This window comes from Microtus oregoni, unplaced genomic scaffold (assembly GCF_018167655.1).
Source record: "Microtus oregoni isolate MIOR12 unplaced genomic scaffold, Mior012 000002F_ref0000024, whole genome shotgun sequence".
In the NCBI taxonomy this organism is placed as follows: Eukaryota; Metazoa; Chordata; class Mammalia; order Rodentia; family Cricetidae; genus Microtus; species Microtus oregoni.
The window spans coordinates 26,423,483-26,437,130 of NW_024543061.1; the positions used below are offsets into that span (position 1 = coordinate 26,423,483).

Consider the following 13,648-nt stretch of genomic DNA (forward strand, 5'->3'; position numbering starts at 1 on the left):
GGCTACTCAAAGAACAGGATGATGGCATTGGGGGTCGAAAGAAGGAAACAATGTGAGGACTGAGAAAAATGTTTCCCCGAGCCAAAGAGCCACGTCCAAAACAGAACAAATGGCTTTGTTCATGTTCGTGGGACGTTTGAGAAGATGCCACTGATGGGAATTCAGAGCGCCAGATCCTGGAGGAGACATAACCTGCTTGATGGAAAACAGGACTGTCAGATTTCAAACTGAAACAGATTTTGATTTCCAACTAAAAGGCAAAGTAGACAACCAGAGAAGTCTCCCCAGCAAGCTTGTCACATCAATAGGCATCTTTAAAACCTTGATCCACTCTGGAGATGATGCGGGCATAAAGAAATTCTTTAGCAGCAAACGAGAAAGGAAAAAAATCCGGAGAAATGAGGAGCCAAATGCATACTGACTATGGGACCCCCAAAGCCATGGCTGAACATTTAGTTTGAAGTGAATCTGGGTTTGTAGTGTCTCCAGGCTTCTGGTAAAAGTAAACACACATCCTCTCTGGAAGAATGTGACTTCCATCCAGGCCTCAAAGAATTCTCAGATAAAGTTCCAAAGAGCATGAGTTCACAATCAAAAAATAGTACAACGCATGAGGAACAAGACGCCGTGAGCCAGTGCCAGTGAGGATCAACCCTCTGCAGGAGCAGACCCGTGAGAACAGAAAGCAGAAGTGTCAGAAATAACATGTGAACCAGAGGACCCTCCAGCAAACAAAAGACAGACCAAGACCTTCAAAACTAAACAGACTGGAGAGAAAAGAACGTCCAAAAAAATACTTACATCTTGAGATGACAAACTCAGTAAACTGTGTTAAATATCAGATCAGAAATGAGTGCCATCAAATAAAGAGAAGACGGATCTTTAAAAATCGGCTTAAGTGTGACGTCAAGAAACAAAGACGGGGGCTGGAGGGATGACTCGGTGGTTAGGAGCAAGCCCTGCTCTTACAGAAGACCCAGTTCACACAACAATCGAGACCTCCAATTCCAGCAGGATCCAATCCCTCTGGCTTCTCTGGGCACCTCCACTGCCATGTACATACCCACACACCGGTGTACACATGTACACATATTTTTAAAATAAAACTTTTAAAAATTTTATCCCCAAGTCTGGAGAGATGCTCAGCAGTTAAGAGTGATCGCTGCTCTTCCGGAAGACCAAAGTTTGGTTCCCAGCACCCACATGGTATGATTCACAGCTGTCCACAACTCCAGTGCCCTCTTCTGGCTTCTGTAGACACACACACACATAAATAAACACATATAAAATAAACCTTTATAAAGAAGAAATTAATAGAGTAAGCCACAGTTTCTGCAGGACCCCTGGGTTGTCATAATCTGAAAATGTTCAAGCCTCTACCTATGATTATGTAAACTTGCATATAACCTACACACCTTCTCCTGCATACTGTCAATCATCTCTATATTGCTTGTGATGCTCAGCATGAAGCAAATGCCACGTAAATAGTTATTAAACTGCATTGCATGCGGAAATGAATGCGTATGTCCCATGTGCACAAGCATTGTTTGAACATTTTCAATCTGTGTTGTTTACATCTGTGGATGCAGAAGTCACAGATAAAGTGTCAGATGTAACAAGCAAATTTAGTTGGCACGGAGGACTGAGATGGTCCAAGGCGTGGCTCCTCAGAGCTCCAGAAGGAATGGCGGGAAGAACAAGGGCGAGATAACACTTGAAGGGCTGACCATTGAGAACTACCCAAAACCAATGAGAATGGAAAAGCCTTCAGAGAGAGACACTGTTGATAGAAATGATGTCAGTGAAACTGGAGTCCTCAAAACAGGGTGAAATAAAAGTATTCTCAAACAATTACAAAGCAGGAAAGCCTAAAATAAACTGATTCCCACATAATAATTTCAACAGATTCTACTTAAAGAAAAGGTAAGGTAAGAGGGAGCAGGCTGCTACACAGAGAGAATAGTAAATTTAACATAGTTAAAAGAACTGATTACTTAAAAAAAAACAGGCTTCAATGTAGTTTACAAGATGAAACTGAAATGTTCAACAAACATTTCAGTGTGAAAGTATTTGAAGAGAATTCAGCTCTTAATCATATTCTGGAAGAAGCTGCACATGTAAATTAAATTTAGATTTTGCTATCTCAAAAATGCAGGTTGATATTATTGAATAAGGCCGGGCAGAGGTGGTTTACCCTTTTAATCCCAGCACTCAGGAGGCCGAGACAGGCAGATCTCTAAGTTCGAGGTCAACCTGGTCTGCAGAGTGAGTTCCAGAACAGCCAGTACTACAGAGAGAAACCCTGTCTCAGGAAACAAAACAAAATTAAGTGAAGTTGGCATGTGGCACACCTATCGTCCCTTGACTCAGGAAACTGACAGGAGGACCTCCAGCAGGGCCAGCCTGGGTCACCTAGAGGGTAAGGACAGCAGATTCTTATATCTTAAAAAAGAGAGTCCGGGAGATATGACTCATTGCTAGAGTGTTAGCTTGGCAAGCTCAAGGCCCTGAATTCAATCCCCAATTCCAGGGGAGAGAAGGATGGATAAATAGAGGGAAGGAAGAAGGGAGAGAGAGAAATATATAAAAAGATAAAGCTAATTGAAGCACAAAGTAAGATGGCAAAAAAAATCAAATAATCAGTAAAAATTAACAGGCTGATACATTTTTAAAGAATAGATAATCCAGGTGGAGTGGTACATGTCTTTACTCCCAGGCCTCACGAGGCAGGCAGGTGAATCTCTGTGAGTCTGAAGCCAACCTGGTCTACTTAACAAGTTCCAGGCCAGCCAGGATTGTATCCCTGTGTACTGTGTATATATGAAATGCGTATAATATTTTACATGCACACAGCACAAACTGCTCTTCAATCCAAGCTAAGTTCCCAGCACCCATGTTAGGAGGCTCACAGCCACTGTAATTACAGCTTCTGGAGATCCAGTGCCCTCTTCTGGCCTCCACAGGTACCTGCATTTATCTGCACATGGTCACATTCAGACTCACGCACAGCTTTTAAAATTAAACAAAACAAAGGAACCCAGGTTTTGGTAACACATTAACAAAGTGTCCTAAGTTGACATGTAGCCTGTAAAACACATTTGAAGGACACACATTCTTCAGGCATACACAAGCAAGTCATAAAACCGGACCTTTTCTTGGGTCATAAAGTCACACCTAAGTATTATTACACACAGACTACACCCTCTGGACCACAGTAAAGCTAAGCTATGCCAGTATCAACAACAACAGAAAGATAGTTTGAAATATAATTTCGGAACTTCCAAAATGTTTTTAGACAACTCAGGTGTCAAAATGAAATAACAGAAATAAGAAAATATTCGGAACAGAAAAATGGCAAAAATACTGCTCACCAAGTCCTGCGGGAAACATAACACAATACTCAACAGGGAATTTTATAGCCTTGGATGTTTACATAGAGGTTAAAAATACAATAAACACCCCGAAGAGGAGGAAGGAAATAATAAAAATATTAATCAGCTAGGAAATAAGGAAACAAAACAGAAGATCAACTCAAATTGATCCTTTGAAAATGATTAAAATAATCTGACAATGTGTAGCAAGAATAATAAAATAAAATCCCGGGAATAAAAGAGACATGGCTAGATGAAGAAGAAAAACAAGAGAAATCAAGAGGCCATTACAAAAAAAAATTGCTATGCCAATATTTGGGAGGAGGGAAATGGATACATTCCTATAAAATATAAATCACCAAAAGTGATTCACCTAGAAGCAGAAAATCTCAGAGGTCCTATAAAGATTCTTCAAATTACAACAGCAGTTTAAAATATCCCAAGAAGAATGCTGAGTCTAGACAGCTTTGCAAGTGAATTTGCCAAACACAGGCAATGATGATGCCAGGCTTGCTCTGTCTTCTTAGAGACCAGAGAAAGTTCACTCTCACCCAAGCTGCTTGTAAGATGACTGTCACCCAGACTCCAAAGCCTGGAGGGCATAAAGGAAGACTTCTCTCGAGCTGTTCTCATTCACCAAAACTGAGGCCAAAAGAAACCCTGGGGCCTTAAATCCCAGCACTCCCGAAGCCGAAGCAGGCAGCTCTCTGTGAGTTCCAGGACAGCTAGGGCTACATAAGAAAAAAAGAATAAAAGGCAGACAGAACTAAACATCTGTAGATGGAATCTGGCAACAGAAAAAGAAAGAAATGTCGTGGCCAGGTTGCTATGTTTCAGACCTGTGACGTTGTTTCAGAACTGAAAGGGAAGGAAAATAAGCGGAAGTGATTCGGGAACAGGTCAAAGGAGGAAAATCACAGGACCATTTCCACAGCTACACGAAAAGCCTCTGGTAAAACAGCATTCCTGAGAACAAGTGTGAACTATCGAGATATCACTCAGCTCATCTGTTCCATACCCCTTGATGAGCTGACACAAATAGGAACAGGAAAAAATACTTCCAATAATCAATCACACAAAACACCCCCCCTAGAGGTCCTGGCCAGTGTGCAAGAAGTCAGGAAAAAGAAACATTAAAGATAAAAAAAACACAAAAGAAAAGTGATTAGTCACAAATTACATAACTGCCTAAAACTCTGAACAGTTGAGTCAGGAGAAATGATAAGAGTCTTAGTAAAGGTTTTGAAAATAAGACCAGCATATATGAGGGACGATTTCATTCACATATAAATAACAACTTACTGGAAAATGTGAAACTCAAGAACAAAAATCAGGGCCGGCCTGGATACGTATCGGCAGATGAAATTGTGGTGCACCTACGTGATGGAGCTTTATTTGGCTACAAAGGAAAGCAAAATTGCTTTCGGGAAAATGGATGAGTCTAAAAAGTATAGTATTAAGCGAGGTGATTAAAAATCAGAAGGGGGGAAAAAGCATGTTCTCCTTCATATACATATGCATATGTACACACACAGACACGAGAGAGAGAGAGAGAGAGAGAGAGAGAGAGAGAGAGAGAGAGAGAGAAACGTCAGTCCTCAGACGTCAGAGACTGTCCAGCAGCAGTGGCAGGTGCAGAAGACACAAGGGGAGCTAGTGAAACTCTGGCATCAAAGCCGAATTAAGACAGCCCAAAGGCACACCAGCAAAGGTGCAGAATTTCTAAATAAGAATCAGCAAGTCTAACTCAAAAGTCTATGAGAGGATTTCTCTTGCCTGGGGTGGACAGACACGCTCCACAGTCTGTCCCACAAAGGCCAGCGCCAGCTGAAGGCCGGCAGCTGCTCTTGCAAACCCTCAGTGGTTCCCGGCAAGCAAGCTGTGTGTGTGACCACAGTCAATTGCGTCTGCTTCCAACCTCCTCACACCAGCTGCACTAACAATGTAATGACACAAATATGACCAAAAAACTATAAAATTTGAATTTAATGCTCTCAGCCTTTTTAAAAAAAAAAAAGTACAAACAAAATGGCATGAAGATGCCAGACAGATCTTAAAGTTTCAGAGAACCCCACACTCAGATGTTTCCGTAGCATCATTATACTCTTCTCAAAGATTAATAAACTAAAGGCTAAAAATCACAGATATTGTAGTTTTAAATGAAAGAATTACAGCCCCGCCATTCAGCACATCCGGAGCCAGAGAGCTCGGCTGTGTCAGATGACTGGAAGATGAGCATGCACACTGGGGGAGCCTGAATGCCAGTGTTCAGTATGCAGAGGCCTAATGATCCGGTCTAACCAACTTGTCCAGCCAGCCAGCTGACCTCCCGCTTGTCTTAGAGAAGAGGGTTTCAGCCTGAGTAGGCTAGGAACCCTTGACAGATGGCAACCTTAAATTTACCCTAGGACCATGGGGCCGTTGCTCTTTATGTTATCAGGATAACATAAAGAAAAGCACTGTCTTGATAAATACCAAATGATACTGATAAGATTAAACACTTAGACTTGTTTTTCCTTGCGGGAAGGGGGGGGGGGGATGCACACATGTGTGTGCAGGTTCACAGGGCCATGTGCTCACGTGTAGGCTAAAGAAACACATCATGTGTCTTTGCTCTGCCACTCTCCACCTCATTGTCTTGACATGGGGTCTCTCACTGAAGCTGGAGCTGAGCTGGCAGCCAGCCAGCCCCCAGGGAATCCTCTTGTCTCTGCTGGCCACACTCCCTACATTGGTCACAGACCCATGTGCCCGTGCCCGGCTTTTTATGTGGATGCTGAGGATTTGAACTCGGGTCCTCATGCTTGGGCAGCAAGCACTCTTATCCACTGAGCCACCTTGCCAGACTTCATTTAAATTTTAAGATATTAGAAAACTAACAATAAAAAACCAAAATCTCAGCAAAGCCAGGACTATCTGAAACAGCTAGTTTTTACCACAACTAAAAGAAAGTAACAGAAACATTCTCATAAATTAATGGCCGAATAACTTTGCTCAGTGGTCCCTCTACTGTCAAATACTGTTCTGAAATGGGGAATAATAAAGATACAGCTCTAAGGAATAAAGCCAAGCTTGTTTGAACAGTCTTATCCATCGAGACATTTTCTCAAATCAGTAAGGGCTGGGATAAGGACTTAAAATAAAGATATGGCTGAATGTAAGCATACAGAAGTACTGCTCCGGGAGCTGGGCTGTAACTCAGGGTAGGAGCGCTTGCCTAGCATGCACAGGGCACTGGGCTCAATTCCTGGATCAGAGAAAGAGAGAAGAAGGGGAGGGGAAGTGAGGAGGGGAGGGAAGGGAAGGAAAGGGGAGGGGATATAAGGAGAAGGGAGGGGAAGGAAGGACCATTTCCTAGCAAGAATTACAGTCACAAAAAAGAAAGATATTCCACTGAGAATAGTAATAAAGGCTACAAAATATCTAGGGATAAATTAAATGACCTGACCTATAGATAATAAACTAAGCTTTCTGGGAATGTAAGGAGAACAGCAGTGAGAATGAGCAAATCAGGTGTCCAGTGATGAGTAGTTGGCCCTTCCAGAGGCTCCATGAGGCATTTGGCCATATCTAATATGTGTGTGTGTGTGTGTACATACATAAATACTGGGAGAGCATTTACACTGTATTTTAAAGCTTTTTAAAGAAGATATAGAAAATGCAGTATGATTGCAACATTGTAAAACTCGAGGTATAAACAAGTACATAAAATATACCTAGGAACACAGGCGTGTCTAAACAGTCTTAGCAGAGAATGGAGATGCAGATAGCTTTACCTCTGCCCTGCACTCTCTGTGTCTTCTGCATTTCCCACAAAAGGTAATTCAGAAAGAAACCTGAACCACAGAGATCTGCAGAGGCAGAAAGTAGCCCTGCTGGGCACTGCAGGGCTGACTCTGGCCTAACCACTTAGATATCAGGGTACACAAGGACCCACCAGGAGTCCACCACACCCACACTCGTGTTGGGAGAAACAAGGAAGGCTAGCTGCTGCCATCTGAAAAGCCTTCTCAGGCCCAGACCCCGAAGGGCAGAGTCGAAGCTAGGGGCACGCTTGCTTCCTCTGGCCCTTACAGCCACACAGAAGCCCAGCCCACATGCGTAACCAGGACTGAAGTAAGGCTCAGAGGGAGCAGGACATCGATCAGAGGCAGAGATTTATGGGACTGCACCCCAGAACCTTCTCCCCATCCCTCCATGGTTGCGCCATGCACACGAATGCCTCCTCTCCTCATTATCCCAGATGCGCCAGGAAAACCGAGCCAACAAATAACAAAGAATACCTACATGAGGGCTGGACGGAGAAGACCTCAGGTTAGTTGGGGTCAAGCTTGACAACCCATCTGTGAGCTACAAATTAAACATGCCAGTTAGTGATGGGATTTAAGAACCTGTGACAGAAAAGGTTGGCCAGCCTGAGGGAGTAGGACTCTCCCTTCCTTCCCTCCAGGCACCCTCCGCACCAGCTGTGTGAAGAGTATGCTGTCCCCAGTTGGACAAGCCCGGCTCCATGACCCTTCCATTTCTGTGACCTCCCCGAACCACAATGACCCAGAGCAACAGTGAACGGTGAGTCGGGGTCTAAATGTGAGGAAGACCTTGCCTGCCTATTTGGCCTCCTGCTGCGATCTAACTGTCTTTGCTGCCTCTTGTTCAGGTGCCGCCTACTCAGCCACTCTCCCTGCCTTTCTCAAACCTACCTGCTCCAGGGACATTTCCAGTCCCCATCATCTTCTCCTTCTGTCACTAACCTCCCCATACCTTCTGGGTGGGGTAGCCGAGCAAGGGCAAAATGCTCAGCTTCAATCCTCCAGAAGCTGGGGGCCACATGGTTCCCCGGACCCACACAGAGGAAGCTGAAGGAGTCTCACAGTGCACCCCAGCTGTTTGTCCTAGAAATGGCTCCTCACCATAAACCCTCAGATGCATCTCTGGGACTGTAATTTAGTGTCTTACAGGAGCGCCTCAGACATGCCTAGAGGCCATGGCAAGGGGCCAGGGTGAGAGGGTAGGGCTCGTGCAGGTGAACAGCTAATAGCAGGAGAACAAAGCAGAGCAGAGGGCAGAGAGGGGAAAAAAAATCACACAGCAGATCTAAGATGGGAGTGGGGCAGAAAACAGGTCCTGCCACAAGAGAAACAGGAGGTGAGGCTGGAGAAGCCAGGAGTCAGTGGGGACCCACAGGCACCAGCACTAGCCTTCCTCTTCAGTGACCCAGAGACTCCAAGAGGACCCTGAAAAAGGTGAAGCCCGGGCCAGGCTCCCTTCCTGTGCAGGAAGATGGCCAGGTGCTGGGCAGAAGTGGGGAGACCTGTTGAGACCTGAGTGGGTTTTGACTCCCAGCCCTCTCTTCTGTGTAGGAAGTATCCCTGAGGAACAGCTCTGGATCCCAAACCTAAGAAGGCAGGCAGATGAAATGGCATCCTGCCAGGACTGTTGGCCAATACTGGGTACAGTAGGACGTTCCAGAACATAATGGTGCGTAGCTCCAGCAGCCCCCAGAGGGCCAAGGATGACTCTGTCCCTCCCCTTCTTGCTCTGACCCCTCAGACGCCTCTCTGTTATTTTGAAAATGTTCCTTTTTAAAGAAGGTGTAAGGGGGACAGGCAGGTCACCCGAGCAAAAGAAACACATGCAGCTAAACATAGTGCCAAAGCTCCGTGCAGCTGCAGAAATTACACGCTCCCCTTCGGGCTGTGGCCATAATTTGCTGCTCCAATTCTAGGACTGTGTTTCCACCTTCACGGCAGCCTCAAGACTATAACTGGAGCAGCAAGCTCCAAATTAGCTTGAGCCTGAGAGCTGCCCACATCCTAGGCCATCATAACAGAGAAGGTCCCCACCGCTTTCCCGGGCTCCTCCATGCCACCTTCAAGCTGTGTTCTCAGGAATACACAACCCCCCACGTATACATGCATAGCACCTTACCACACACACACCTCACCGCAACACACACACACAGACATACACACACCTACCACTGACATATACACACACACCTACAATAAACATACATTCTACCTTACCACATACACACCTACTGCCTTACCACAAGCATACACCACTTGACCACGCACATACCAACCTTATCACATAGACACACATGCCACCTCATCACATGTATGCGCTATACTACACACATCACCTTAACACATGCATACACCACCTTACCACATACATACTACCTCACCAAATGCGCACACACACACACACACACATGTATATATCCCTTATATACACAGCATAACCTAGCTGCCAATCTAAAACATGCATGGAACACACATACACACAAACATATACCCCCATACAAAAAACACTACATGGATAAACACACATACACACCCCAATAACTAGTCTGAAACCCACACAGAGTACATACATGTGCACGTGCACACACACACACACACACACACACACACAAAGCCTTGCTATGTAAACACACATATCACCTCTTCAAAATGGCATGTTCCTGCCAGATGATATGTTCAGTAAGAGTGGGGCCCAGGCCTCTCCCATCAAAGCAAGCTGGTCCCTCTTTCTCCTCCTCCTCTTCTTGTCTTCCTCTTCCTTCTGCCATCTCCCGACCTAGGCAAGGCCAGCCTTGCCTGTGTGGCACACCTCTAGCAGCCCAGTTCCTGGCCACCCACCTCACATAGAGCACAAGCCTAGCTCTGGCTCTGACTCTTGCTCATGCCCAGCCCTGGGCCCTCATGCCAGGGTCAGGAGTCTGTCCAGCCTGGACCTCCTCGCTGTCTACCTCTGGCTGTGTTTAGAGCCAGCAGGGCCTAAGCAGTCCCTCCTTATCTAAGCTGTGGACACTGAAGGCGGCACACAGACAGCAGGAATTCTGCTGGGAAGCCATGCACTTAGGTGCAATCAGACAGGCCTGTGATGGGGGCAGGAAACAGAAGCTGGAAAAGGGCAAGACAGGGGTTGGGTCTCACTTAGCTACAAATACCCACCAACAAGGAAGACAAACACAAACTTGTACTGACATCACTATGGAGCCCTCTCAAAGTTTCACTCAGTTTTCCTGTTAGGAAAAGTTCTTCCTCAGAACCATGTAGAAAATGGGCAAATTATCTGTTTATTCTCCTATGCATCCATCCATATATACATAATTCATATACCCATCCACCTACCCATCTATTCATCTGTTCAACCATCTATCCATCTACCTATCTATCCATCTATCTGTTCACCAATCCATCTACCTCTCCATCTATCTACCCAACCACCTATCAACCTACCTAACCATGAATCCATTCATCAGTAATCAATCTACACATCTATCATCCATCCATCCATCTGTCCATCCACTCATCCATGGATACCCATCTATCTACCCATTTGTTCATCCATCATCAGTCTATCTATCCACCAATCTATCCTCCTGTGCTCTCATGTATCCATTAATTTATTCACCTGTCTAGCCATTCATCTACCTACTCTCTAGCCATGTATCCATTCATCTATCCACCTATCTACCCATCCTCTATCCATCTAGTCATTCATCCACCCATTGGCCACCTAAACAAATTCTCATTGAATATCTCCTCTACACTAGGCCCCGTGCTGGACATTGGGGACATAAAAAGAAGGCACCCTGTTTGTTGTCATGCATTTAGTCTAGAGAAGATGCTGTGACCCAGAGAGCCATGCAGGATCTAGAGCTGATGCAGTGGCTGAGATCCTGCCAGAGAAGTGGTAAACATTCCTAAGCTGAGTCTCAAATACTGAACTGAGCAAGAGAACAAAGGCAGTAGGCTGGCAGAGCAGAGCCCTGGTGAGTGCTAGAGGCTGAGAGACGAGGGCTTGGGGCTTCTGATGCCTTCCAGCATTGGTCAGAGCAGAGAGCAAGACTTCCTGCCTCTGCAGCAGCATGGCTCCAGGAGCAAAACTGGAAGTGCTCCCCTGGAAGCAGCGGAAGATGGGAGATTAAAAGTGGCAGATAATGGCACTCAGTATTCCTATGGAACACTTCAGAGACAAGCTCTGAGGATCTGGAGGCCATCTCAGCTCTCAGGTTTGCTCTCATGTGCAAAGCTAAGATTTAATGATGGCTCAAAGAGTCCAGATCCTTGCTGCCTGTCACCTGCTTATCCATCCATCCATCTGTCCAACTGTTGACCTCCCCTTCCCCATCTATTCACTGCAGCCTGAGAACAAGGAGCCTGAAGCTCTAGGATCACTAAAGGCATTGGGTGTTGCATGCACAGCCACAGACGAGAGTGAGAGCCTGAGCAAGTCCAGGCCATTGTTCACAGCAGGGCTTTCTCCACCTCCCGTGAGGCAAGTACTGGATGCAGAGCCCATCCAGGGCCCAAGACAGGAACAGTGCTCCCTTGGGTAAACTAAGTCGTAGGCTTCCTGCCATATGCCTTGACATGTCCTGTGGTCACCAACAGGACCTAGATCGCAGAAAGACTGATGACCAGCAGGTTGCAATGGTCTTACCTCAAATCCTCCCTTCCTGGTCCTGGAGGTGGGAGACAAGTGAGACACACTACGGTCCTAAACACAGCCTGCTCTCTCTATGCTACCTCTAAGGAGCTGCCCATCATGAGATCGCGGAACAGCGTTCCCTCAAAGAAGAGACACTCCCTCCATTCCCTTCTCACTGAGGGATCTCAGGCAGAAAGCCTTCAATGAAGCCCCAAGGTACATGTTGCATTTTCCCCACATGCTTCCAGAAAAAAAGTTTAGGTCTTATCCTAAGGACTACACAGCCCTTCCCAATCAGACCAAAAGTTCCCACCCGTGTCTTTGCATCAGGCAGCACCCAGCCACCAGGGCGTAGAGGGATGGGTATCATGGCTTTATGGTCGTGAAGAATAGAGGAGATGTGGGGTGCAGGGTGGGGAAGTGAAGGCCGGCTCACCCGAGGCTGGGGCAGGAGGGAACAGCCACCTCACTTGTCCTACCTGGACAGGGATAAGAGGCTCCTTGTCATCGATGTCAATGAGCACGTCTTCCCCGGGGCTGAGCAAGCTCACGTCATCTGCAGGGAGAGCAAGTGCACGCCTGTGAGGGACTCAGTCGAGGGACCGCCACCAGACCTCTCAATCTCCCCCCCTCACATCCTAGCGGAGGTGTTTCTTTCTGACCCCAGCCCTTCCCTTTCCTGATTCTATCCCCCTCATCTTCGCATTCTCCTTCTCCCTCTTCATCCCCCTCAGCTCTTTCTCCGCTACCATTCCAATTTGAACCATGCTTCTCACCCACAAGTAGGATCACTTGCTCCAAATGTGCCCAGCTGCGGAAAAAAAGGCCCCCACCTCTGGGCCAGCTCAGCAAAGGTTACTTCTGCCTCTTTACCTGGGCCTCCCCGTGGGGAGGGACTTTCTGCCGAGTAAGGGTCACACAGGAATTTCTCCAGGGAGCGAATGGTGCATTGGCCCACTACTGGCCGGCGGCCAAACTGGCGGTTATCAATGACCTTGACCACAATTGGGGGACAGTAAAGGTCCTCTCGGGGCAACATCTGTGAAGAAAAGAGGAGAGGAAATCTAGACATGGTCCTCAGCCAATTTCCAGGGAGTCTCGGGGGAAGGGAGTGAAGGAGAACCCTCATGGGCAAGACCAAGGGACAGAGAATAACTTTGAGTCCCCAAGTGCCCCATGTGCCCCAAATTCAAAATGGTAGCCACCAGCCAGTGCTAGCTGGTGGGACAGAGGCCACACACCTTCCTGTCTATCCTTGGCTGCTGTGTGTGGCGGCTTGCTTTCCCACAGCTTTCTCTTCAAATACACCCAGGTCAGCCTAAAGTCTAAGCAAGTCTATTTTCTCTGAACCTGCACTGCTTGGGGGGTGAAAGGGGAGTTGGGCTGCAACTCAACATTTCTTACAGACAGTCCCCCCCAAGTGGATACTCAGAAGTTGGCTTGCAGACCCAAATTCTTCTCCCCCCACCCCAAAAGCACTTTGAACACAACTTGAAATAATTTATACGCACTCCTTCAGTGGCGTCTCGGCTGAGCCAAGAGAAGGCTCCTGTTGACAGCCACTGGGCCTGGAATTTCTATCGTGCTTTCATCTCGCAAACTATTTTCCTTTTCTCAGACTTGACTTACACCAGCCACTGGGCCCAGGCAACCCAGGGAGCTGGAGAGGGCTGGGGGCCGAGGATTGGAGGGCTGCGGAGTGGGAGACTCAGGGTTCTGGCCTCAGCGCTGGGGGTTGAGTCTAAGGATACAGGTCTGACAACCGGAAGACCAGGGATTGGGAGTTCAGGGCCAATGGCAGAGGACTGGGAGGGAGGGGCTGGGGACTGGGG

The 13,648-nt window shown here is 46.8% G+C and overlaps 1 protein-coding gene across 14 annotated transcripts in view; it reads right to left on the bottom strand.

The window, feature by feature from the left end:
• Window positions 1-13,648, bottom strand: part of Dysf (dysferlin) — a 199,065-nt gene that overhangs the window by 44,866 nt on the left and 140,551 nt on the right. For 8 of the 14 annotated variants that reach the window (XM_041645118.1, XM_041645102.1, XM_041645086.1 and 5 more), the window contains 2 exons: window positions 12,690-12,855; window positions 12,296-12,372 (listed from right to left, as the gene is read on the bottom strand). In XM_041645118.1, the coding sequence (XP_041501052.1) occupies window positions 12,296-12,372; window positions 12,690-12,855 (243 nt within the window). Of the gene's footprint in view, window positions 1-7,658; window positions 7,722-12,295; window positions 12,373-12,689; window positions 12,856-13,648 lie in introns of all 14 variants that reach the window. The other 6 variants (XM_041645070.1, XM_041645041.1, XM_041645023.1 and 3 more) reach the window with 1 other exon arrangement.